The sequence below is a fragment of the Myotis myotis genome, unplaced genomic scaffold (assembly GCF_014108235.1).
Source record: "Myotis myotis isolate mMyoMyo1 unplaced genomic scaffold, mMyoMyo1.p scaffold_m19_p_12, whole genome shotgun sequence".
Taxonomy (NCBI): Eukaryota; Metazoa; Chordata; class Mammalia; order Chiroptera; family Vespertilionidae; genus Myotis; species Myotis myotis.
In genome coordinates, this window is record NW_023416316.1 from 7,392,181 (window position 1) to 7,420,067 (window position 27,887).

The window sequence follows — 27,887 nt, forward strand, 5'->3', positions numbered from 1 at the left end:
ATTTTATTAACCAACTAGAGGCCCGGTGCACAAAAATTTGTGCACTCGGGGGGAGAAGGGGGGTCCCTCAGCCTGGCCTGTGCCCTCTCGCAGTCTGGGACCCCTCGGGAGATAACGCCCTGCTGGCTTAGGCCTGCTCCCGGGTGGCAGAGGGCAGGCCCAATCCCTAGGTGCAGCCCCTGGTCGGGCTCAGAGCACGGCCGACTGGGGAGTTGGGGCACCGCCCCATGTCATGCACAGAGCAGGGCGGATTGGAAGGTTGCGATGCCACCCTCAGTCACACTCAGGGTAGGGCCGATTAGGGGGTTGGGGCACCACCCCCTGTCACACTCAAGGCAGGGTCGATGGGGAGGTTGCGGCGCCATCCCCTGTCACGCACAGAGCAGGGCCAATCGGGGTTGGGGCTCCTTACCCTGTCACGCACAGAGCAGGGTCAATCAGGGAGTTGGGGAGCTCCCCCCTGTCACACACAGAGCAGGGCCCATCAGGGGGTTGGGGAGCTCCCCCCGTCACACACAGAGTAGGGCCGATAGGGGAGTTGGGGCACCGCCCCCTGTGTCACACACAGAGCAGGGCGGATCAGGGGGTTGGGGCGCCGCCCTCTATTACCCACTGAGCAGGGTCGATCAGGGGGTTGGGGCGCCGCCACTCTCACACTCAGGGCAGGGCCAATGGGGAGGTTATGGCTCTACCCTGTCACACACAGAGCAGGGCCCGTGGGGGGGAGGTTGGGGCACCGCACCCTGTCACACACAGAGCAGGGCCGATCAAGGGGTTGGGGCGCCGCACCGTCACACACAGAGCCGCAGGGTGATCAGGGGGTTGGGGAGCTCCCCCCGTATCAGGCACAGAGCAGGACTGATCAGGAGGTTGGGGCACCTTCCCCTGTCACGAACAGAGCAGGGTGGATTGGGAGGTTGTGGCCCCACCCCCTGTCACACACAGAGCTGCAGGGCAATCAGGGGGTTTGGGCGCTGCTCCCTGTCACACTGATCCCGGTGCTGGGAGGCATATTACCCTTTTACTATATAGGTTAGAGGCCTGGTACATGGGTGGGGCTGGCTGGTTTGCCCTGAAGGGTGTCCTGGATCAGGGTGGGGGTCTCCACTGGGGTGCCTGGCCAGCCTGGGTGAGGGGATGATGGCTGTTTGCAGCTGGTCACACACCCTTCAGGGTGGGGGTCCCCACTGGGGTGCCTGGCCAGTCTGGGTGAGGGGCTGAGGGCTGTTTTCAGGCTGGCGGGTGACGGAAGCTCCCAACTGCTCCTTTTTTCCTTTTTTTTATTTTTTTATTCTGGGCCAGCTTTAGCTCTGAGGCTCCAGCTCTGAGGCTTCCGCTGCTAAAAGCAGGTATCTGGTTTGTTTCAGTTCTATAATCGAAACAATGTATAACTCCAGCTCTGAGATCCCGACTCGCTGAAAGCAGGTTTCTGGGGTTTTGTTTAGCTTCTATATTTGTAACAATGTTTCAAACTGCAGGCTCAGAGGCCGGCAAGGCAGGCGGGGAACGTTGGAGTTCTCCGTCACTGAAGCAAGCAAGCCTTATGTTAGTTTCAAGCTGCCTGGCTGCTGACCGCCATCTTGGCTGGCAGTTCATTTGCATATCTCGCTGATTAGCCAATGGGAAGGGTAGCGGTCGTACGCTAATTACCATGTTTCTCTTTTATTAGATAGGATGTCACCCCCAATAAAGTCAATTAAAAATAAGATAAACATTGCATTAAAAAGTGTAGACATTATACACCTAATTGAAAAATAAATTTTTAAAGTATATTTTTAAAAAGAAATAAGGAAATGTTATGAACAATTTTATGTACTTTTTATAAGTTAGATGAACAAATTCCTTGAAATACACAAATTACAAAAAGTGACTCAAGAAAAAATAGAAAAATAGCACTGTTTTTATTAAAGAAAGTTGAATTTGTAATTAAAACTTTCCCACAATGAGCCCGGGAGGCATGGCTCAGTGGTTGAGTGTCAACCTATGAATCAGGAGATCACGGTACTGCCCACCTTATTTTATGAGATCAGCATTACCCTGACATGACAACCAAACAAAGAATTTACAAGAAAACTGCCGACCAATATACCTTATACATCAATCAATGTGATTTACTATAGCAACAGACTAAGAAAGGTAAACTATATCAAAACATATGCCAAAAAAGTATTTTAGGAAAAAATCAACACCTGTTCATAATAAAAGCTCTTAGCAAACCAGATGTCCTCATTGTGATAAAGAGCATCTAGGAAAAGCCCTGGCTGGGTAGCTCGGTTGGAGCATCATCCTAATACAGGAAGATCGCAGGTTCAATCCCTGGTCAGGACACATACAGAAATCAACCAATGAGTGCATGAATGGGTGGAACAACAAATCTCTGTCTCTCTGTAAAAATCAATAAAAATTTTAAAATAAAAAAGAGCATGTAGGAAGAATCTACATCACACTTAATGGTGAAAGACTAAATGCTTTCCCCATGTGAATGAGAACAAAAAAAGGATGTCTGCTCTTATCATTTCTATTCCGCGTTTTACTGGAGGTTCTAATCAGTTTACTAAGACAAGAAAAATAAAAGCCCTAAAGATTAGAAAGGAAGAAAATTTGTCTTTACTTAGACAACATAATCACATATTTGGAAAATCCTATTAAATGAATTTAGAAAGTATGCAGGATAAAGTCAGTATACAAAAATTCAAATGTATTTTTATATACTAGTAATGAGCAATTGAAAATGAAAATTTTAAAGTACCATTTAAAATAGCAAACAAAACATGAAATAATTAGGAATAAATTTACCAAAATATGTGCAAGATTTGTATAGTGAAAACTATAAAACATTTCTGAGAAAAAAAAATGAAAAAACCTAAACAAATGGAGAGATATTCCATATTTTGGATTAGAAGACTCAGTATTTTTAAGATGTTAATGTTTCCTTAATTAATCTATAAACTCACTATAATCCCAATCCAAATTCCAGATGGCTTTAGAAGGGGGAAAAAATACTTGATGAGCTGATTTTAAAATACCTATGACTATGCAAAAGATCTAGAATAGCCAAAACAATGTTGAAACAGAACAAAGGTCCAGGACTTATATTATCTACTTTTAAGACTTACTATAAAGTTATAGTAAATGTAGCTGGACATACCATTCAGTAGAACAGAAAAAACAGTTCAGAATTAGACCTACACATAAATGGTCAGTTGATTTTCAACAAATATATAGTCAAAGTAATTCAATAGAGAAAGGATAGTTTTGTGTGTGTGTGTGTTTTGCCAACAAATGCTACTGGAACAATTGGATATCCATATGGTAAAAATGAATCTTGACTTTTACCTCATGCACATACTGGTTCAAAATAAATTATAGTCCTAAACATAGAAACAAAAAGTATAAAATGAATAGAAGAAAATATCGGAGAAAACCTTCATGAGGCAAGAGTTATTAGATAAGACACCAAAAAGCACACACTATAAAAGAAAAAAGAGAAATCAAACATCATGAAAGGTAAAAACGAAAGTTAGCACTTCCTTTTGAAAAATAATTTTAATTATATAATGTTAATTTTTTTCATTGAAGTGTATGTGTAGATATTCTGATCTCCTGAGTTAGGGCCAGCAAGTCATGTGACCCTATACTTCCCTCCTCTGCTGGGAAACTGAAGAATTGGCAATGACTTCCTAATTGCGTGCCTTGTCTTCAGTGTTATCCAACTCTGATCAGTCTTCTAGTCTTTGTCCTTGCCCCTCCCTCAGTAATTAATCACTCTGTCCTTTGTATTCTCAAAGCACATGGGAAATCCTTCTGTTATAGCACTAGAGTTCTAGTGGAATTATTGGGCTATATCATGTCTTTGGGAGTCCAAAGGCAAAACTGGTTCAAAAGGGCCAGTGCACATAAGCCCAGGGTCTGCTTGCTGCCTGTCCTCTGGAGTACCCCACACTCTCAAGATGCTGCCTCAGGGCCTCCTGGGAGCTGGTGTGCTGTCCTTGTGAGTCAACAATGCTTTTGATCCCAGAAGTAAAGGGCTAGATGGCACACACTGTCTGGCCTAAGCAATCTGCCTTTTGCAAAATGTCTAACTAATAGTAAACTTTACAAACAAATAAAAACAACCATTCTTAAAATCCCAATAGGAAGAAAAAAATGCTGGCTGGGAAGATGGGCAGACTTTGATTATACTGAATACATTATATAATATGCCATATTTTTCCATGTATAAGATGCCCCCATGTATGAGATGCTCCCAGCTTTTCCAACCCAAAATTAAGAAATCAATATTTTAAACATAAAACAGAACACATTTTTATTTAGTAATTACCGCAGGTAATGTTTACATACCACTACTATGATATTATGCAACATATCGTTTATTCAGCCTCTGTTGCATCATTGCTTTCTTCTTCATCACTGTTAGTTCCAGACATATCAATTGCCAGGGCTGAGCAGCAGACCCTTAGCGACAGATGAATGATTACTTTAACACATGTTCCTGTGAAAGAGGGCTAAGGCACTACTTGGCTATCGCCACCAAGTAGCCCCGTTTGCCTGCCTCCTTTCGCTTTTACTGTCATAACAACTTGAACTAAATTAAGCTCTAGATACAATTAGCGAGGTAAGCATTCTTGAGAAAGTATATGCTTCTACAATGTCGGGTCTAAAAGACTAAACATAGATATTCTAGCAAAACACCCCAAGGGACTGGACTTGTTTGGAAAAGTCAAGGTAGGGGCTGCCGCCTTCAGCAAGGTGCCCTCAGAGGCCCCTGACCTTTCAGAGAATCCTCCTTACAGACATTCCAACCAAGTCCCGTGTTTCCCCACATCAATTTCTTCAACTTCTATTGTATCACTGCTGTCTTTGGAGTCACTGTCTATATACACTGAGTGGCCAGATTATTATAACCACCTGACGTTTGTAGGCAAATTAGCTATAATTTTGTGCTGAAGTTGCTAGAGGGCCAGACCATTATAAATAGGGAAGCAGGTTGTTTACCATGACAGTAGGAGTGATTTTTTCCTGAAGATATGGGTAAACAACATGATTTAACAGCCTTTGAACGTGGGATATATTTGAACGTGAGTGGCCAGATTATTATGACCACCCCATCAGTATTTTGTTGGGCCACCTTTTGCCTTCTTGGCATTGACTCCACGAGATGTTGAAAGGTGATGCGAGGAATCTGACACCATGCCTGATGGATAGCACTGTCCAGTTCTGTGAGATTTGATGGTTGTGGAACCAGCTGCCTGATGGCTCTTTTAACTTCGTCCCACAAATGCTCAATTGGATTGAGATCTGGTGATTGTGGGGGCCACCTAAGCAAGGTTAAGTCTCCCTCATGTTCTTGAAACTACTCCTGCACAATACGAGCACCATGGCATGGTGCATTATCTTGTTGGAAGAAGCCATCTCCATTGGGATATGACATCAACATGATAGGATGAACTTGATCAGCAACGATACTCAGGTATGTTGTGCTATTCAGACGTTGTTCCACACGAATTAAAGGGCCCAAATCATGCCAGGAAAACACGCCCCAAACCATAACACTGCGCCCACCAGCTTGAAGGTTTGTACTCATGCATGTGGGATGCATGCTTTCATGCTGTTTCCGCCAAATTCTCACTCTGCCATCTGCGTGATGCAACTGGAAACGTGATTCATCGGACCACATGACTTTTTTCCAATGCTTGACTGTCCGATCCTTGTGTTCCTTTGCGAATCGGAGACGTTTTATCTTGGTAACCGCAGACAGCAAAGGTGTTCGAACTGTCCTTCGGCTTCCATATCCCATACGATGCAGTGTACGGCTAATTTGCCTACAAATGTCAGGTGGTCATAATAATCTGGCCACTCAGTGTGTGTGTGTGTATCTCCCATGTTCAAAGGCTGTTAAATTGTGTTGTTTACTCATATCTTCAGAAAAAAATCACTTCTACTATCGTGGTAAATAACCTGCATCCCTATTTATAATGGTCTGGCCCTCTAGCAACTTCAGCGCAAAATTATAGCTAATTTGCCTACAAACGCCAGGTGGTCATAATAATATGGCCACTCAGTATATGTGAGATCATCCTCATAAACTGGTGGCATTTTCTGAGCTAACTTTGTTTGTGTTCTCATGGCCAGTCCTTCTCTCCTCATGAAATTGAAGCACCATTTTGCCTTTCCTGTAAAATCAACAATGTTCATTTCGCTTGCAAACATTCTTGCCTGACAATGAATAAGCTTGGTTGACACACATAAGCCACTCTGGCACTGCTCCATAATCCAAGTTTTAAGCCTCTGTTCCAAGTTTGCCCATGTGGCTGGTTTTCCTCTGAAGGCCTTCTTCTTTTTTGGCATCGTAAGAAGTTGTTCTTCCTGTTTTCTCCACTGTCTGGTCATACACTCAGTGGGGGGAGGTCCAACTTGTCTCTCTGCGGCTCTCTTTCCATGCTCTCTTGCATAGCTGATTACATTCAGTTTGAATTTTGCAGAGTAAGACCATCGCTTACCGGTATTTATCTTCTTATTTTTTTGACATCTTTATGGGCTCAAATGCTCCAGTCTCTGTTGCATCTGCGCACTCCCCACCTCCACCTCCAATTACAGCATCAGCTGACATCAGTAACAATAAGGCTCGTGATTGGAGAAAGCCTATTTGACAAGGTATGGGCAGCTACGCACCAGTGTGGCTCCCTCTTCGGCTGACTTCCGTGTATAAGATGCACCTCAATTTTCAGTCTAACGATTTTAGAAAAAAATAGCGTCTTATACATGGAAAAATATGGTAAATCTTTGTGTGTATAGGCCTTGTAGTCTTAAGTACTGCTTGTGCCCTGTGAAAGCATATATTGTTAGTGTTCGCTGGCAGAATGTTTATTTGTTCAACAGGGATTTTCTATGTAGAGATGTTGGTTAAAGGGGCAAGCTTTCAGTTATAACATGAATATGTTCTGAGGATCTACTATATAGCGTAGTGACCATGTCAATAATACAAAAAAAAGATAACTGAAGTAACAGACATGTTAATTAATGACTTGTGATTATTTCATAACATTTATGTCAAATCACCACATTATACTTCAAATATGTACAGTTTTGTCTAATATATTTAATAAACCAGCCATTTTCTGAACACCTACTATGTGCTGTGCTTTGCACTGGGTACATGCACGCAGAGATGATTAAGACATGAACCTCATTCTCAGTGAGTCACAGAGCTAATGGAAGGACAGACTGCCAGTCTTGCCCCCACTTCTCCAATCCCAGGCCATTCTCTTGCTATAAATGAAGGAATATTATGGAACATGCATATATCACTCCCCTATTTAAACCATTTAATGGCTCCCTGTTCTCCCTCTGGGTGAAATTCGAACTCCAGAATATGGCCCTTTATGATCCAGTCTGCCTCCCTCTCCTGGCACATCTCTTGCTGCTTTCCTACCCGCTTACACTTCACACCAGCAGCTTCGCCTCCATCTGCAGGAGCCCCGGACACTTCTGGTTCAGTATCCCAAATGGGCAGATCTACAGCCAGTTCAGGAATGGAGATTATTTTTCCAGCCAAGAGTTTTTTGGCTGTAGGCTCAGTGTGTTGGGCCTTAGGAACATGGAGATGTGCAGGAAACAGCCTCTGTTCCTGGAAAAGGAGAGAGGAGCATACTGGGAGGCGGGAACAGAACGAATAGAGGCTGGAGGTGTGAACAAAAGTGGATGTGTTTGGGCAGGGATTAATCGTTTAGTCCAGCTGGAACATAGGGTGGGTGGTTGGGAGGGACAAAAGGTGAAACCAAAGAAGTAGACAGGAGGGACCAGATTAGGAGTGGCCTTCTGTTAAAAACACACATTTGAGCTTCATATTTTGGGCAGTGGGGAATCAACCAAGACAGTGGTTCTCAACCTTGGCTGCACATTAGAATCACCTGGGAATCTTTTTAAAATCCTGATTTCTGGGCCTCATCCTCCGGAAATTCTGTTTCTTTGTTACTAATATTGTGGCCTCACCCCATAACAAAGAAACAGAATTTCTGGAGGATGAGGTCCAGAAATCAGGATTTTTAAAAAGATTCCCAGGTGATTCTAATGTGCAGCCAAGGTTGAGAACCACTGAACTAAGATAATTAAGCCAAGGAATGATGGGATAAGATCTGCACTGCACTGAGTCCCAGACTGAAGGTTGAGTGTTGGACCCAACATCTTGTTGCTTCTCTGCTTCCAAGAATCTGGCCAAAGCTGCCCCTCACCCCAAACTACTGATATTGGACTTGGGGTCAGGGGACAGTTTGCTGAAAGGAATTCTTACAGGTGTCCAGTCTTTCATCCTTCATCCTTTAAAAGGATTGCCTGGAGGTCTCTGTTCTTGTTGGACCACTCACCAGGAGTGTCCACCCCATGACTTACTAATTTCAGACAGGAAGGGAAGGACCATCGTGGCCCAGTGGGCCTTGCCCTGAGTGTGTGTGCATGATTTGTCAACAATCGAGTATTTTATGGGAGTTTATGGGACTTCATTAAAGACGCTGGAGCAGGAGCACTGTGGGACATCAGAAGAGACCTCAGCAATAAACCGCAGCTCCAAGCTTTGGAATGCAGTAAATGTTTAAGAGACTTCCTTCCTTTCATTACTGAATTTTACTTTACTTTCATACCAGTAAAGAGTTGTGTTTTAATGGTTGAAATTTCTTGATTCCGTTTTCCCCAGGTCTGTTTAAAAGCTACATTTTATCTTTGAGGATGTTTGGCTCGTGGTAGAGGAAGTGCTGCCAGCAAATTCAATTAACTGGCAGAGCTCACAGATATTGTACACGCATTTCTTTTTTTCTTCTTTTTCACAACTGCTACATAAACACAGCTGGGTTTAATATTTGTCGTAACAAAGATTCAACTTGAATCATTTTACTCTGGGTAATTAATGCGTGGAATCTCGGCTACTTTTTCGTTCGTTTGTAATCCTCTGCATTTCTCTACTCTGGCTATCCAGATAATGAAGTGTGCTCCTCTAGGTCTTTGCCCTGCCTTAAAACTGCTTAATATTTGGCCGTTCCCACTAGAGAGCAGATGCTTTTCTTTGAAGAATTGAATTTCTGTCAGCTCTTTTATGCATCATGTGTTTGGAACTGTAAGTGGATCAAGTTGTTCATCACAGCAGGGACACTGTGAAACACATCTATTATACACACTTCCCACCCCCCTTCCTGTATTTTCTCCCCTGAGGAGGTGGAGATGCCCAAATCCCCTTGGGAGATATCTCACTCCATGTGGCTGCATCCATGTGATCCACCCTGGATCCGTCCTGGCCGTATCCCTAGCTAGGAGATCTATATCCATTCAGCCCAGATTGCTGCTGAGACAAATCCTGCTTTTATCTGTGTAAACACCAGGCACTTCATTAACTCCCAAATACACACCCGAGTTCAGGTCACTAAATAAACCCACCAGGCTTAGCATAATGAGTGACATTTCAGTAATTGATGCCCTAGAAAATGTTCATTGTGAGCCCATCATTCGTTTTTTATGCTAAAATAATGGCTTGGGTAGTTTTGACTTTGGAGTTGAGCTAGCATGGAAGAATAGGCACCACCTATTAGGCTTCAACTGTGTGCCAGCCATTGTGCTTGGTGCATTGGAAATCTTGACTTTTTTAAAAATATATTTTTATTGATTTCAGAGAGGGAGGAAGAGGAAGAGAGAGCTAGAAACATCAGTGATCATTGAGAATCCTCGATTAGCTGCCTCCTGCATGCCCCACACTGGGTATCAAGCCCGCAACCTGGGCATATGCCCTGACTGGGAATCGAACCCTGACCTCCTGGTTCATAGGTCAATATTCAACCACTGAGTCATGCTGTCTGGGCTTGACTTATTTTTTAAATCTTCACCCAAGGACATGCTTATTGAGTTTAGAGAGGGTAGAAGGGAGAGAGAGAGAGAGAGAGAGAGAAAAATTGAGTGGTTGCCTTCCTGTACCATCAATACCACAACGTAGGTATGTGACCTGACTGAGAATTGAACCCCACAACCTTTCCTTGTATAGAACAACACTCCAACCAAGCCACGCTGGCCTTGGCGAAAAGCTTAATATTTAATCTACATAACAATCCTTTAAAAAGTAATGGTAGTTACTTTACCCCATCCAGTTAATAGCAGCTGACTCAGGATTTGAACTCAGGTCCATTGGAATCCAGTGTAAACCAACATATTATTTGTTGGGTATTGTATGTACCTCATGCTCAGGGTTTGCTACACATTCATTCAGTAATTGGTTAATTAGTCAATGCATTGATTTATTACACCTGCTTATTACATGCTGCCATTTCTCCATTTGATTCCCCCATTCCATGGCAATTCTCAGGCCAACTGGCTTTTATGAACAACTTGTATCTGTAAATCTGAACTGGAGGTGATTTGAGTCCTTTATTTAGTTTTGTTTTTTCCATCAGAACTCAATGCAAATACAATCCAACTTCCCCAAACAACCTTACCATTTTCTTAGAGTTTTCATTTTGCATATTTCAATCCCTAGATTCAGCTTTGAACTGACAGCTAAAAAAAAAAAATCCAAATCCAAGTAGTTTATTTTGTCAACACAGCTTTGAAAAGCAAGTCTTGATGTTCCTGCTGTGATATGCTCAGCTTTTGGGCCTCAGATAGTGGTGCGGAGGGGAAAAGTGCATTTTGGTGCATTTTTAATAGATAACATTCAATTTGCAGGAGTCATTATGGACTATCACATGTCTGACTGAAATACCACTGATCTGTGGAATTAATTGTAGTTAAATGGGAAGGTGGCCTTTGCTCACAAAGAAAGCCATTAGTCTCTTGATAAACAGTTTTAGTTATGATTAACTTGAGTCTTCTTCCAAACACTTTTCATTAGAACCAGGCATGGTGTCCTAGTTCATTAGAAATAGAGCAGCCCCTTTATTTTTGATTTGCTGTCCATGTTGTTGTTGAAAGATCTGGTGTGTGTTTTTTTAATTGGTAGAGGGTATGTTGTAAAGAAGAAAAAATCCATGTATAACTTTCCTTTTGCAAGTGCATCTCTGTTTTTTCAAAGGTAACTTACATTTTTATTTTGCGTATTGTGTTTGCAAGAGAATGGCTCTTGGTTTATTCATGTTGACAACTGAAAAGCCTTAGACCTAATTAAAAGAATTTCCACGAGCACCTTTACTGAACCATTTCATTACGCGGCACTGCACAGATTGCATTGTGAAACATGGTGATGGTGTAGATCTGACCTTTAAACTTAAAAACTGCCAGAAGTATGGGGAGAAAACCCTTCTTTGAAAACACTCCCAGATACATATATATATATATATATATATATATATATATATATATATATATAGGCATACGTGCATGCACATATTTGGTTAGAAATAATCTTTTTATTGAATGACCACCTAGTAATTTAAATACACATTTACTTTGAGTCCATCTTCCTAGAGCTTGGGCAGATTTTCAGCTGCATTAAGAAAGGTGTGTGTGTGTGTGTGTGTGTGTGTGTTTTGAAGTTAAATTGTTTTATAGGGAAAACAAAGACAATTTCACTTCCTCTGGGCAAAAATAAAAAAGTGTATGGAGGAAGATAAGCTTTACAAATAGAAAAATGCAAGTCTTTGCTGCTGTGTGTCTCAGGATAAAATGCTGAGGTAGGGGTTAACACGTGGGGAGAGCTGCAGTGTTTGTGCCACACTCCTCCCGAGCTTTATTTGGCAGATAGTGGAAATGGGTCTTTTTGTTTTTGTTTTGAAATTGTATTTTTTACTCCAAGAATATTGTCCTAAGAACTTATAGTTTGTTCATAGCATGCTCAACACAGCCATTACAGCACAAAGTGAAGTAGCCTTCACATAATGAAAATTAATCCTTTTGTCTGCCAAAAAAAAAAAAAAAAAGCTGCTTAGTATTGTAATGCTTGCTTCTAACTTTCTGACTTAATACTCAGCCCGTGAGATGTCAGGAGAGACAGAGGGAGCAGAGACCTGGGCCCCTGAGGTCAGAGCCAGCTCCAGCTCCAAGCGCCGCCTAACTAGCACAGTCCCCACTCCCCCATGGAGAACAGTAACTTTGAGGGGAAAATGGGATGCAGAAGAAGCAATTAAAGCCAACTGAGGTCAAGGTACAACCATGTTCTCAAGAAACAGAAAAGCAAGGAGTGAGAGGAAGCAATAATGGAGATATATTAAGTTGGGGGGAAATAAACCAGTATCATGGACAAACCCAATTTGCTAACCTAAGAAATCCTGGCAACAGTGAGAAATAATGGAATAACACCGACTTCAGAGGAAGAGAGGCTTGGGCTTGGCATTGGCCTCTGCCCCTTGCTGCACCAGCCACCAGCTACCGACTGTGTGACGTGAGGCTGGGGCCCACTTTCCTCATCTCTGTAATGGGGATAACTCCTGCCTAGCACAGTGGTGCTGAAATTTCCATACAGTGCTGGGTATGAAAACACCTGTCACGGCAGTTGGTATCTAGTGGGATGCTTCATAAATGCTAGTTCCTGATCCTTTTTCCTGGTAAATTCCTGGTTTTCCCAGAAACTATTACTGGGAAAGAGAATTAAGTGGGATTGCCTTTACATAGCAAGACTTTTTGCTTCTAATCAAGGCAAGAACTAATCAAGGCACAGGTAGATAACACCGTGTCTGTGCGAAGACAGCAGGGGGAGCTGGTGTAGATGTGCCCCAAGGACAGGACAGCGCAGCAGTAAGTAGTCCCTCCGCCCCTGTCCACACCCAGACATCTTCCAGGAGACCCTGTAACAGAGCCCTGACACCTGCTTTATTCAGGAAAGGAATAATCCATTTACCTTAGTCCTTGAGGGCCATTTTTTAAAGGCATAATGAAAGTGTAATTCTATTGCCCCCTCCCAGCTGCTGCTGGGTGTCTGAATTGTCCAACAAAAATCTTTAAACTCCAAATCTGACACTGAGCAAGTAATGCACCTCCTCAGAGGCCCCTGCACAGGCTGACTTGAGCCAAACATTTAGAAGAACTGTCCCTCTACTTGAGGTTCCGCGCTGAGGATGCTCATGGTCCCTGCCTTCCTAAGTGCTCGATCTAATAGAAGAGAGAGACAGACATTGGATTGTTGCACATCGCTGTGTGTCCCTAAAGGAAATGTATAGTGAGAATATAAAATGGGGCACCGCTATCTAGTCTGAGGGGGTCAGACTGAGGAAGTGATATTGAGATCTGAAGGATGTGTAGTACTTGATCTAGGACCCTGCGTTGTCCAACATGCTAGCCACTATCCCCATATGACTATTTAAATTGATTTAAATGAAGTAAAATTTAAAATTTCAATTCCTGAGTCACACTAGCCACATTTCAAGTGCTCAGTTGCAGCTGCCACGTTGGATCACACATATGCTAGATTATTTACGGAAAGTCCTGTTGGACGGTGCTGAATTCTAGGGAGTGATGGTAGTGAGAGCTCTCCAAGCAGAGGAACTAGCCTATGTGAAGGCCTTGGGGTGTGAGGGAGGCCAGTGCAACTAGGACCCGGAGGGTGTGACTAAAACCAGGGATGCAGGAACCTCGCATCTGAAAGAGGCTGGGGCCAAATCACTCAGAGCCTTGCAGGCCAGGCTGGGACTTTAGTGTTTGTCTTCAGAGCCATAGGGAAGCTGCTGACTGATCTTAAGGTGCCAGTGCTGATGGAAAGAGATGGATGGGAGAGTCTTAGAGGAGGACAGATGAACAGTATGCCATCTTATTCTCCCTTCCCTCCCCCTCAAGTCACTACCAAGTGACAAATAATTCTGTATTTGTTGAGAGCCAGTATGAATTGCAAGGGTTATTTTCATTCTAGTGGGGAGGAAGATATATAAACTTCTGGTTGTACAAAAGGCTAAATGATAGGACAGTGATGTAAACAACACGGGAGCCCCTTTTGAAGCAGAAATAAGCTAACTTGGGCTGGGCTGGGGGAGCTTAACTGCATGTCAGGAGCTGGGCCCTGGTCCTGTGCAGCTCTGTCCCAGCACAGCCTCAGCGTGGGGCCTGCAACGGTGAGGCATCCGCCTGAGCCCAGGACAGTGTGCCCTAGGAAGAGCTCTTTGTGTGAGGACATCACAGAGAGTCAGAGGCCTTTTGTTACTTTTTATTTATTTTTTTATAGGAGGGTTTTGTTAGAGAGTAGGATGAAGAACATCCCAGGCCGAGGGATGATTTCTTGGCCTCTGAAATTGAAGAGAAGACAACGTGGGAAACGGAGCTTGAGCCGGGCCCATGGAAGGCCTTGAACATCGTGCTCAGGAGTGTGCGCGTTATGTTAGCAGCATGGAACCGCTGCAGATTTTAGAGGAAGGGAGTGATAAGATTCAACCTGCTGTTTCAGGAAGACAGTTCAATGCAAAGGATGGATTGGACCAAAAAGGAAATAGGGGAACGGCCACCAGTTGTGAAAGGCTGTTGCAGTCCAGGTAAAAGATGAAGTCTGAACTGATACCAAAAAGCTAGGCAGTCCGCCACATCCATTATCCATTTTACACCCAATATGTTTCTGTCCTCACAGTGCATGTTGGTTGCAGATGCCTCATTTCACAGCAGAGGAAACTGAAGCTCAGAAAGGCTAAGAGAGTAGGGAAGCCAGGTTTCTAACCTTAGACTTTGGCTTATGTGATGCAAGCTCTACTCTCTCCTGCGTGCGGAATGCAGGGGGATAGAGAAGCAGGTGAAGCCAGGAGACCTGAGAGGTAGAGCCTACAGTGACCAGGTAAAACAGGAGCCGGGTGGGTAGGGAACGCTGCATTTGTTATTGGACATGTTGCGTTTGCAGTGTTGTATAAGACCGGTCTAGTTGTCCACGTTAACTCATTCAGCAACCACGGGTCCATTTGCCTTGCAATTTGGTTTTCATCTTAATGATGGCCTTCTGCATAAGGGGACAGAATGAGTGTCAATTTCTCCCCCAACCCTACCCAACTAAGACTACTTTCTTCTAATGACCAAATGTGATCCTAGACCTGCCTCAAGGCAGAGGCTCAGCCACTGGAAATGCCTTGCAAGAGGTCAGAACACTCGCCATCTGTTCTTTCATTCAGAAGAAACTGCTGGGTGACCAGGCCCTGTGGACCTTCTGGGAACTCGGAGACTGGCAGGAAAGATGGTAGACACGGCAACTCACCAAAGAATCACCTATGCAGTCCCAGGGGCCCAGGCAGTGTCATTAGCCAGGTCTCAGGGGTTAGGGAAGGCTTTGCAGATGAGGGGACATCTGGCTTCCGTCTTTCCCTTAACCCAAGGCAGTGTTTAATTTGACTATTAAAGAAAAATACCTCATTTAAATTCTTTATTATAAAAGTAACATATGCTTTTTTATAAAGGATAATCAAAACAATCAAAAGTTCATAAAATAGAAAGCATCTCTGCATGGTTAATGCTCGATACATGGCATTTTAGATTTATACTACAGATATGTACATATATAATTCTTAAATGCTTCATGCTGTACATATTGTTCTGCAGTTCGCGTGTTTTCCTCCCATTTGGCAATATTTTGTGGCCATCCTTTCATGTCAGTTTACAGATTACATCCACATTCTGTTAGCTATCCTGTGCTTCATAGTGAGGATGTGGTGTAACATACTTCATCGGCCCCATTGGTGGACGCTTGGCTGGTCTTTCAGAGGGTGAAGAGATGTTCTCAAGCAGGACAGGAAGGGACAGGGACAGCTCCCTCTGAGTTGTCAGCGCGTGTATTGACTGGACAGTCATATGTGCTTCTAATAGAAATTCAGTATCAGTCGAGTACAACTTGCCATGGGGCTGCGAGAGGGAAGCCAGGCCAACTGAGGAAAGCCTCAGGCTGCTCTGAGGAACTGGGATGGTTTCTGAAGGTCCTGGTGGACAAGGGTGGGGGCATTGAAGGATCTGAAGGAGGGGTTGAGTTGATCAGATTCATGTTTTCCCAAAATGACTAGGACAGCTCTGGGTGGATGGCATTGAGGGGAAACTGGAGGCAGAGAGCCTGTCTAGGGAACTACTGCTCCACCAGTCTGGGACAGAGACTGATGGTCCTGAAGGGCCTAGGCTAGGGCCAAGGTCATGGGCTCTGAGAGGAGAGAGCAGGTTCAGAACATAGTTAGGGTGGTGTTGATAAGACATGAGAATGGTGGAAATGAAAAGAGAAGTCGGGGATCCAGCATCAGAATCTGTCCTGGGAGGCTGGCTGGAGGATGCTGTAGTATCCACAATGGGAGACGCTGATGAATTCAACTCTGTACTCCCTTCCCTTTGTTTTCTGCCTGCCTCCTATGATGCCTAATTACAGCAGGACGCCATCCTCATCCGCATTTCCGCCACCTCCAACTTACGCCCAAAGCACCCCGATGTCAGGGATCTGATCAGACCCTCCAGGAGCACTCAGCAAGCTCAGCTTTAGATGTCTGACTGGGTTATTTGAGCCTTAGATTTCTTCCCTCAGTTTTATTTAAAGGACAAAATGCTACCACCAGTTATCAGATGTGTATACACTTGAAGTTCCCAAGTTTGAAGTGCTGACAAAAGCTTCCGCATGTTGCAGGGTGAGGAGAGGTCTTCAGAAGTCTTGGCCTAAGTGGTCACAGGGGCACCAAGAGCCCAGGACCACTTGGCTGGTTTCAGACCAGCTGGGCAGGTGGGAAGGCACACGCTCGTGTTTGCTCAGTTACCATCAGCGACTACCTCTTTGTGTAAAATGGTAATGAGGCCATTAGGAGAGGCTCACCTGAAGAGCAGCTTGTGAATCCTAGGTAATTAAACACCTCCTGAATGAACTGGAAAGGCCAGGGAAGGTTAAGTGAGGAATAATCTGCGGCACAGGTGGCCCAAGGCCTTTGAGGAGCTAGAAGAAGAGTGACAGTGGCTTGCACCGTTTCAAAGGATGGAAATGTCCGCGAGGGACAGGATTTTTATTACTTGGAGGGTGGGGAGTGGGTAGTATTTTTAACGTCTTAATAAAGCATGTATGCATTGCTGGTGGGAATGCAGACTGGTGCAGCCATCATGGAAAACAGTATGGAGTTTCCTAAAAAGTTAAAAATGCCATTTGACCCGGTGATCCCACTTCTGGCAATATATCCTAAAAATCCCGAAACACCAATCAGAAAGAAGATACGCACCCTTATGTTCATAGCAGCGTTATTTACAATAGCTGAGATCTGGAAACAGCCCAAGTACCTATCAGTAGATGAGTGGATAAAAAAACAGTGGTACATTTACACTTTGGAATACTATGTGGCTGTTAAAAAAAAAGAAGGAACTCTTACCCTTTACAACAGCATGGATGGACCTGGAGATTATTATGCTAAGCGAAATAAGCAAGTCAGAGAAAGACAAATGCCATATGATCTCACTTATGTGGAATCTAATGAACAAAATAAACTGATGAACAAAGTAGGACCAGAGGCATGGATGCATGGAACAGACTTACAGATCTCAGAGGGGTGGGGGTTGTGGGGGACTGGAAGAGATTAACCAAAGAACATATATTCATATATGCATAGACCATGGACATAGACAACAGTGTGGTGAAGGCCGGAAGGTGGGGGAAGGACCTGGGTGAAGAAGGGCTAAGAGGGGAGGAGCAGGGGATGGGAGACATCTGTTATAGTGTCAACAATTTTTTTAAAAAGCATGTGTCTTTTTCACATTGCTATTTCGGGTTGAAAGCCCATGGCAGTCGGCCTGGGTGCCAAATGGCCTGCGTTGCTTCTCATGGAGCACCCACCGCTATGATTCAGGGGCTCATAGGTCCCAGAATAGGGAAGGTCACATAAACCAGGTATTTACACTCAGATGTTGAGGCAAAGTCCAAACTGCTTCCAGAGGAAAATTGTTTCCCTTGGTCTGCCTCCAAACAGAGATGGGGTGACCACCCTCTCAGCGCATGTTCCCGTCCTTCTGACTTACCAGAGGAGAATGTCAGTCCTACCTACACTCTGTTGACTGTCCAAGCATATGGTACGCCCCCCACAACAACAAAACAGGATTCTTTCCCCTGTACTCAGTAAACACTTATTGATGGCCTACTATGTGCTAAGCACTGTGTTCCATGTGTCCTTTTGGCTTATACATGAATATTTATAGCAGCATTATTTATAATAGCCAAAAACTAGAAGTAATCAAGATGCCTAGCAACTGATGTATAAATAAATAAAATGCGGTATATCCATACAATGGAATATTATTCGCCTATGAAAAAGAATAAAGTATTGATAAGTGCTATAACATGGATGAACCTTATTCATAATGAGCATTATGCTTAGTGAAAGAAGTCACTCACAAAAGATTACATGCATAACTGCATGATTGTGTTTATATGAACTGTCCAGAATAAGCAAATCCATAGAGACAGAAAGTGGATCAGTGGTTACCTAGAGCTTGGGTGGGGAAAGAGGATTGGTGGGGAATCAGAAGTGACTACCAATGAGTCTTCTTTTAGGGGTGAAGAACATGTTCTGGAATTAGATAATAGTGATCATTGTATGACCTTGTCACTAAAAAACCCACAGAACTGTACACTTTAAATGAATGAATTTTATGGTCTGTAAGATATATCTTTTCTTTTTGACAGCAGTTCTCATGTGTCAGTACTTTTAATGTTGTATACATAAAATTATAGTAAAAAACTGTAAACAAAATGTAGCCCCTCCATTTCCATGGTCAGTACACTGCATTGCACTAAACCAAGTTTATATCCCACCATCAAGTGTGATTCCTCCATTAGTGCACTTTGTGATGGGTCATTAAGAGTATCTTCAGCCCAGTTATGGTGGCTCAGTGATTGAGCATGAAACTATGAACCAAGAGGTCACAGTTCGATTCCTGGTCAGGACACATGCCCAGGTTTTGGGCTCAATCCCCAGTGGGGTGTGTGCAGGAGGCAGCTGATCAATGACTCTCTCTCATCATTGATGTCTCTCTCTCTCCCTCTCCCTTCCTCTCTGAAATCAGTACAAATATATTTTAAAAAGGAGTGTATTCAAATCCAGTGGTCTCATCATTACCCCTCAAATTACCCAGTGAAAGGTGTGAGCGTGGAAGAAGTGGAAGACACTGGACTTGTTGCACTGCCTTGAATTCCATTTGCAGTTTTAGTGGAGCAAACAGACCCCGGATGTTTCTCAGTGTGGAAAATTTCACTTTATCTTGGTTGAGCTGGAAATTTTTTTCTGATAATTCAAGAAGATGACTGGGCAAAAGCTCATTTTTCACACAAGGAAAACCTTTTCGAAGAAGATCATGACTTTCAAAAGGTCCATTTGCTGAAAGTTCAGTAACTGGAATACTGTCCTTCAGCTGAGATGCGGGTCCTCTGGTATTCATCTTCAGCTCGCTCTGCGAACAGCCCCTCAGCTCTGTTACTATAAGATATATCTTGCCCTAGCCGGTTTGGCTCAGTGGATAGAGAGTCGGCCTGCGAACTAAAGGGTCCCGAGTTCGATTTCGGTCAAGGGCATGTACCTTGGTTGCGGGCACATCCTCAGTGGGAGGTGTGCAGGAGACAACTGATCGATGTTTCTAACTCTCTATCCCTCTCCCTTCCTCTCTGTAAAAAAAATCAATAAAATGTATTTTTTTTTAAAAAAAGATATTTTTTTAAAAAAAACTTAGTAACAGCCCTAACCGGTTTGGCTCAGTGGATAGAGCGTCAGCCTGAGGACTGAAGGGTCCCAGGTTCGATTCCGGTCAAGGGCATGTACCTTGGTTGCGGGCACATCCCAGGTGGGGAGTGTGCAAGAGGCAGCTGATTGGTGTTTCTCTCTCATCGATGTTTCTGACTCTCTATCCCTCTCCCTTCCTCTCTGTAAAAAATCAATAAAATATATATAAAAAAAATTAAAAAAAAAAACTTAGTAACAAGAAGTAATGTTCATGGAACCTTTCTAAAGGTATATATAGTCCATCCCAGATCAGTTATTCTTAATGGTTTTTATTTTAGTTTTTGTTTATGTAGGATTCTGAGGAAAGCTATGGAACCTATGCCTCCTAAAATGGTCATCACTCCTTCGTATTAAAAATTTATAGATGATTCATGGACCACCTGAATCTAATTTTTTATTTTATTCCTAATTTTATCCTTAGATAATGTCAAGCCATTAGATAGTCCTTTATCTAAGCCCCTGGTTCCTGAAATGTGCCTGTAAAATGTCGCCCACATGCTTAAAAACAGTCATTAGTTTTATATTTCTCTCAAGATAAAGGAAGAAATTCCTTAGTGTTCTCACAGGCTCCTCTGACCCCTGCTCTCACCTCATTCTAAGCCATACTTCCCCTCATTCTCTCCACTGAAGCCACAGCCCTTTTTGTTCTCTGGACTCCTCACCACAGGGTCTTTGCAAATGCTATTCCCCATGTCTGGTACACTGTTCCTCCCTCCCTTGGCCTAGATGACTCCTTCAGCTGATCCTTCAGATTTCAGTCTAAGGCTGTTTCCCTCCAGGAAGCTTTACTTGACCTCCCTGGTGAGCTGTCAGAGGCTCATCACAGTAGCAATGTCACAGTATTGGTGTTTCCCTCACGAGAGTGTAACCTTAATGAGGGCAGAGCTTATGTCTAGTTTTGTTCACCATTGTATCCTCAACACCTAACACAGTCCCAGGCACTGAGGAAATAATGAATATTTGTTGAGTAAATGAATGACTCGAGGTTACCACATTGCACAATTCTAGGGACACCTTTCACATGGAACACGGTGTGAATGATGTGCCCAGCAGTTGTGCAATCCTGAGATGAATGAAGGGCATATTAGAAACAAACCCGGAAGCTTGATGCTGTCTGATATTGAAGGCAGCAGCCATCACGTCATAGTCATTCGTACATTGGGAACTCATAGGAAGAATCTCTTTTAGTTCTCACTTTCAAGAAAATCTGTGTTCAGCTGGGTAACTGGTTTGTTTGTAATACATGGATGGACCCAAGAATCTCACTACTTCTTATGTATCCATTTTTGCTTTGACCACTAGGAGGCTCTTAAGTCAAAAGTTCATTTCTAGCCACTATGTAATACCTTATGGCTTCTCTTTACATATTAAATCTGTTCCTGGCTACTTTTCCCATTGCCATGGCTTTCTTATCTATTTTATTTTAGCATGTGAGTGCTTATCTATAAGCTTCTACTATTCCTTTAGAGCAGCAGTCACCAACCTTTCAGACCTCATGGACCACCAGTGGTCTGCGGACCACCGGTTGGCGACCGCTGCTTTAGAGTATAAGGTGTGAGCTATATAACATATATTTATTTATTATACACTAGTGACCTGGTGCACGGATTTATGCACATGGAAAGGAAATTAATTAGAAGGTGGCCGGCAGGGACTGGGTGAGATGGGCTGGACATGCTCTGGAGCCAACCCCCTGTGACCCCTCCCCGGCATCTGCAGAGTGAGCGGGGTCCCTCGGCCTGGCCTGCGGGGATAGGGCCGAAACTGGCTCTCCAACATCCCCCAAGGGGTCCCGGAGTGCGAGAGGGCATTCTGCAAAATTGCTGTGGTAAAGGGTGGGGAACGCAAACACAAGTGTGCAGTAAACCAGATTTGGGGCTGACAGTGCCCCAGCCACAACATAACCCACGGCCAAAGGTGGAATCGCCCAGCCCGTGAGAAATCGGGCTCCCTCCTCTCTGGTTTTGGGGTGCATCACCTGAGAACCGCTGCCACCAAGTAACTGCAGCTCAGCACCTCCTGCGTTGAGCATCTGCCCCCTGGTGATCAGTGTGCATCATAGCAACCAGGCAAACACAGCATTATTAGCCTTTTATATCTATAGGTAGATAATATATTAAGTATTGTAAATCACTTATTCTGATATTTGTAAATAATGTGAAGAGGGAATGGAATTGGAACTGAAAATTTTTGTGTAATTTAGGGTCAGATGACAGGCTCCCATTCATATTCCGACTTGGCCACTTCTTAAGTTTGTTCCCAGGCATGTGATCTAACATCTCTGAGACTGTTTCACCCTTATAAGATGGGAACACTAATTTCTTCCTTGCAGGATTGCTGAAATAATTAAATTAAAAATTTAATGTGAAGCACTTACTTGGCTCATTGTAACTGCTTAGAAAGTGGTTTGTTTGTGTTTTCATTAGATATGCTCTAATAAAAGCAACCTTCATTTAAATGTCAAAAACCTGCCCCAACACCGAGTGCATTTTTGCTCTCCCAGCAGCCAAGGGAACAAGTCGATTCTGGCCAGGGATTTTCTAGAGCCCTTAGCCAGCCATCCTCCTCCAGCCCTGCCCTCAACTTGTCTCCTTTCTCTCGGTCACCAGATCTCTTCACTGAAGAGCCGGCTAAAGAAGGTCTCCACCACCACTGGCGATGGTGTGGCCAGAGCTTTCCTCAAGGCCCAGGCCGCTTTCTTCGGCAGCTACCGGAACGCTCTGAAAATTGAGCCAGTGAGTAACTTGTTGGCATGTTATAAACCCATGTTTGGTCAGGGCTAAGAAACATACCTCAGGGACCACGAGAAACCTGCAGTTTGCCTGGTTGTTGAATTCACCTAGAAGAGGTTGTGCATCTGTATGGGGGTTGGGGGGGACGGGGGCAGGGAGCATCCCTACCTCTTAGCACAAGGAAGCCTCATGGCCATGAGTGAGGCACACTAACTGCTCCTGTGAATGCAAAGATCCCTCTGTTAGCTACAGTGCCCAGCTCTCACTGAGGATTCACAGTAAGACTGAGGTAGCAATAATCATCTCCATTTTACCAGTACAGAAACTGAGGGTCAGAGAAGAGATGTGACTTGCTAAGCAGTGGAGGAGCCAGTTGGTTGCAAAGCCATGATTCCCCACTGCCTCACTGCCCTTGTCCTCTATAGGAACCTTGAGAAAGTAAAGCATCCTGGGGGCTTCACTTCTTAGAGGCTCCCAAGGTGGTCTTGGTGAGAATGACTATAAAGTATGCTGAGGACTGGAAAGTAGTGTAATCCACCTTTGTGGCCCTTCAACCTTTCTAAGTCCCCATGGCCCCATTCCTATCCCCTGCCTGCCTGCCTGTGATACCCTAACAATAACAACTAGTTATTGTTCAGGTATGAAGACAACAGGTGAACCGTAAAACCAATGAAAGTACCAACTCTCCCAACTTCAATAAAAAGTTTGCATCTGATACCCTCTGTTCAGCCTACTCTTGGCCAAGGAGAATGGAGAAATTGGCCCAGGGGCCTGGGTCACTCCATGGAGCAGAGAACTTCGGAGGGGAACCTGGCTGAGAGCCCCTTTCTCTCAGGAGCGATGGTAGCCCGGCCAGCCTAGTTGGAGTGAGTCACACTGCCTGTAGGGTAAGGACGTTTTCTTATCACTATGACTCCATCATGTGTCTAAGTGAGACACAGAGCAATAGCAGATTCCGTGCTTTTTCTTCAGCCAGGTCACACTCTCTGTGACGTGGCCAGGGTGGTGGTGCGCAGGGAGCAGCAGCCAAATGCCACTACCCTCCTTGCTCCTCATCTTCCATCAGCACTGAGGCCTGACTCTCTGCTGCCTGTGCTTCAGGCACGGTCATGGTCACATAACAGAAGGGGGTATGCACTCTGCTTCCTAAAGGGTCCTCTAAGGCCCTTCGGTTTAAAGCAAGTTCATCATGTCTTGCTTGTCTCTGAGGGAGGTGGCTCTGATTCTTGGTCCTGACCTTGGGCCCGGCCAAACCAGCCAGGTATGGTGTTGTTTTGAGAGCTGATAGAATTCAAGGAAAATACTGTCATCTTCCCATCTCTGAAATGAGGATGAGGCAACTGGCTCAGTCCTTTCCTTGGGAAGCTGAGAACTGACAGACATGAGTAGTCCACTCTCACAGTGATCCTATCGTTGCCATGAGTATGTCTAGAATCCAGAGGCGGCTGAGTCTTGGTATGTATTGCTGGGCATACCATTAGGCACAGGTTGCTCCTCTGGAGAAGTTTATGGTTGTACTTGCACTTGTCACATGGGGGTGATGTGGGGGATGTTGACCTGGATGAGCCTCCAGAGTGGCAGACTCCCCGTGCTGAGGGGCTAGAGCAGCCTCCTCAGGCCACTTGTATTTCTCTGATTATAAAAACACCAGCTCCTGGTAAGAAAAGTTTAAAGTAACTGAGGACTTAAATGAGAAAACACCCACAATCCTATCATCTGGAGTTGAGATAACATGTTAGCATGTTTCTACCTAGGTCCCAGGATTTTTTGGGTCCTTTTTGTTTCATTTGGGTTTTGGTTTTGGGATTTTACTTTTAGGCAGTTGAGAAATTACCAGCAAAGCAATCTAGTCCCCAGTTGTTTGGGCTTGTCTTTTAGTATGTTGTAAGCATTTATTCATAGCAAATGAAAATTCTTCTTAAAATATCATTTATAATGGCCGTGCATATCCTATCAAGTGACTCTAGTGGCTCCCAGTCTTGGCTGTGGATCAGAATCACCTGTGGGCCTCTTAGAAGGGCAGACTTTTATCAAGTTCCTGCGATCTGAAATCAGTACCAAGGCCATCACATCAGCCCAGTGCTAGGGCTTTGGTTAGGCACCTTTCACAATCTTAAACCACACTGTGGTGAGCATCTTTGGATAAATCTTCATGCATGCTCTGAATTATTTCCTGAGGCACAATCCCTGACATGGGTTGACTGGGTCAAAAGATGAAGTACACTGAAGGCCTTTGATATACACGGTGATGGAGAAAGATGGTGGCCGGAGCAGGTGGTGGCGGACGGGAGCGCCTCTAAGGCAGATTGCCGGGCGGATCTGAGCAGCAGCCAGCAGTGGGAGAATAAGCCAAAGTGGAGAGCTTTGTGGGGTGTGGGGTGTGGCTTCCCACTGGGCTGGGCCGGTGGGTGCAGTCCTGAGACTCGGGTCACTGCACAGTCCCAAGGGCTTGGTTTTTAAACATGAAACATGATGGACTCGACAGTGCTCACCGGTGCCTCTCTTCAGGGCCAGGGGATGGTTCCAAAGGACCCTCCTGAGTGTCAGGAAGTGAGTTCAGAGTGTCCAGCGACAGCCACGTCTCCTACCTGCCCAGCAGCCTTCCCCAAGGCCAGAGCTCGGTTCATCTCTCAGTTGTTTCCGTCATTCCCCTCCACTGCCCTTTACTATCCATTTCACAGATTGGAGATAGAGGCTCAGATTGTGGGTGACTTCTGGTAAGTAGGAGAGCCAGGGGACAGACTTGGGTCATCCTGACTCCAAAACTCAGATTCCTTCCACCACACCCTCTCACCTGTCTTTGTTCTGGTTTGCACATGTTCCACTTTTATCACTCTTTCTTTCTGTGCTCCCAGCACTGGGCATGGGTCATGGCATAGTGCAGGCATCAATGAGTATATTTGGGAACAGTGGATGGAAAGACATAAAGGCACAGGGAAGCTTCTGGGCTGGGGCTGGTGCTGGGTCTCACTCAGCATGAGTGCATTGCATCCTGCTCTCTCTGTAGGCTTTAGGTGGCTGCTGCCGGCAGAGGGGAGAGTGTCTGCAAATCGCAGGGCATGTGACCCATTTCTCAGTCACCCGGAGAATACCAGGTGCAAAGCCCAAGATATTTAACAATATCAGCCAAGCCAACTTGTTCATCTCCACTTAAATGACAGAACCACAAGCAGCCAGGCAGCTCCATTCGGAAAACCCCCCTTTATCCATGTCAAGCGCAGCCAGGCTGCAGCTCATTTATTTAGGCCTTTCTTGCTCTCTGACACGCCTCCTAGCAGTTGCCAGGCAACTCTGGGAGTAGCAGTGTGTGTTAGGGATTAACTAGTTAGGGCTGGGGTCCTTTTTGGCAAGAAGGGGATAAAAGACAAATGATTTTAATTGCTAAGCCAAGAATCCTTTCTCAGCTTGGTGGAAGATTGCAACTTGTGGAGGATGTGGGTAGCAGTGTGGTTCTTGAATTTGCCTTGAAAGTTCCCCTTTCTCCTGGCTATGCAGAACAAATGAATTTTAACAAGAATCTTACTTTTACTTCTCCTTTGTTTAAAACTATGTCATCATGAAATCTGAATATGACTAGCTCGCCGCCGCCCTCTCTTTGAAGACATTTCATAGCACAGTAGCCTTAGTTTTAAAGAACTTTCAAAAATAGACTATGAAATTAGAAATTTCATCCCTTTTTTTGTTCAGTTTCTCATTTCATAGCTCATGCTACCTGGATTCATCTTAAGACAGTACATGTGAAAGTGTATGTTCCCATGTTTGTCCGCTGCAGATCCTTGGTAAATGTTAGATCAGAAGGCAAAACGGATGGCTATTGGTACTTTAAGATGTGTCTTGTTCTGTGCCAGCGTCTGAGAAGGCCAGTATAGATGGAGCATCTGCAATTGTTTATTCAACAAGCTCATGTGGTGCTCTCTGGACCAACCTGCTGGCTGGGCATCCCCAGGATGCGTAGAGCACAGCCCTTGCCCTCAGAGGTGAATGCTGGGCTGGGGGCAGTTGACAGCCAGCCAGGGTGTCTGTGAAGGAGGCAGTGCAGGCAGCAGCCAGCTCCTCCAGTCTGGCTTGTTCCGTTCACCCCCAGAGGCCTGGCTTCCAGCTTCAGCTGTGGGTCTGCTGGCATCACCTTCCTTACAGCCCCTGATTGTGTACATGATTCTGCTGAGTCATATTTATCCACCTAAAACCCCTGGAAGACAGAGAAGTTAAGATAAAAGCAGATTGATAGCCTGGCTTTCAAGCATGAATGGGCAAGGCTGTGTTGGAGCAGGTCAGGAAACACCATATATATCTGTCTCCTGGTTGAGTAACACCATTGATCTCATGATTTAAAAAAAACACAAAACTTTTTATCTATGATTTTAGTGTAATAAGCAATAGGAAAATATTTCAAAACTAGAAAAATTAAAATAGCACTATAGTCACACTGAACTAACAAAAGTACCTCAACTAACTTTTGTATATTCTCTTTAATTATTTTTCATTATGCAAAGTGTTTCTATAGCTGCTATCAAATCTAAGTTAAAAGTGTGTTTCTCCTCATTTAACATGACATATGCATTTTTACATAGCTGCATACTATTTTATCAAGCACAGCTACCATAATGGCTATAACCACTTTCTCATATTGGACATTCAGATTATTTCCAATATCTAGGCATTATAATCAATATTCCACTAGACATCTTTATGAATAAAGCTTTGAAATGTTATATTTCGAAGCCTTCTGAGTAGAGTAATACAAGTCTGTGTGTAGGAGCCTGACTGTGGGTGCCAACTCATTACAACGTGGTAGGGAAGCAAATTTCCTTTGACTCAGCCTCGGAGCAGCTCAAAAAATGGGAAGAATGAAGAGCCTTCATGGGGCGCTCTCCCTGCCCTCCACCTAGGCCAGCAGCGGACACCCAGGATGCATATAAGGGACATTACTCATTTATCTGTGCCTCCATCTGGTGCTAAAGGGAAAAGGCGGTTTGAGGCATCTTAAAACAATAGGTTCTGGTGCGTGTGCCTCCACACAGGCTGGGAAGGGCAGAGCTGGGACTTGAATCCACATCTGTCCTGGAGCCCATGCTTTTTGGTCTTTTTAATTGTAGTAAACGATATACAACATAAAATGTGCCATCTTCATTATTGTTAAGGATATAATTCAGTGGCATTCATTACATTCACAGCCCTATATGACAGAAACTCTATATCCATTAAGCAATAACTCCCCATTTCCCCTTCCCCAGCCCTTGGGAACCTCTACTCTACTTTCCATCTCTACGAATTTGCCTATTTTAGATGTTTCATATAAGGGGAATTATACCATATTTGTCCTTTTGTGTCTGGCATTACTTCACATAATGTTGTCAAGGCTCATCCACATTGTAGCATGTGTCAGAACTTCATCCCTTTTTAAGTCTAAATAATATTCTAACCTTATGGATATACCACATTTTGTTTATACCACATTTCGTTCATCTGTTGTTGGACATGGGCTGTTTTCACCTTTTAACTATTGAGA

General features: G+C 44.2%; 2 protein-coding genes across 7 annotated transcripts in view; one reads left to right on the top strand and one right to left on the bottom strand.

Moving 5' to 3' along the window:
• DENND1A (DENN domain containing 1A) overlaps nucleotides 1-27,887 on the top strand; it is a 465,276-nt gene that overhangs the window by 304,102 nt on the left and 133,287 nt on the right. For all 6 annotated transcript variants that reach the window (XM_036329707.1, XM_036329706.1, XM_036329703.1 and 3 more), the window contains one exon: nucleotides 22,256-22,381. In XM_036329707.1, coding sequence (XP_036185600.1) covers nucleotides 22,256-22,381 — 126 coding nt within the window. The remainder of the gene's footprint in view (nucleotides 1-22,255; nucleotides 22,382-27,887) is intronic.
• On the bottom strand, nucleotides 7,313-19,308 carry LOC118667658 (proteasome maturation protein-like). Its single transcript, XM_036331455.1, has 3 exons — nucleotides 18,968-19,308; nucleotides 18,653-18,743; nucleotides 7,313-7,627 (listed from the first exon to the last, which is right to left on the bottom strand). Exons 1-3 carry the CDS (start codon nucleotides 19,306-19,308, stop codon nucleotides 7,313-7,315), a joined length of 747 nt encoding a protein of 248 aa, XP_036187348.1.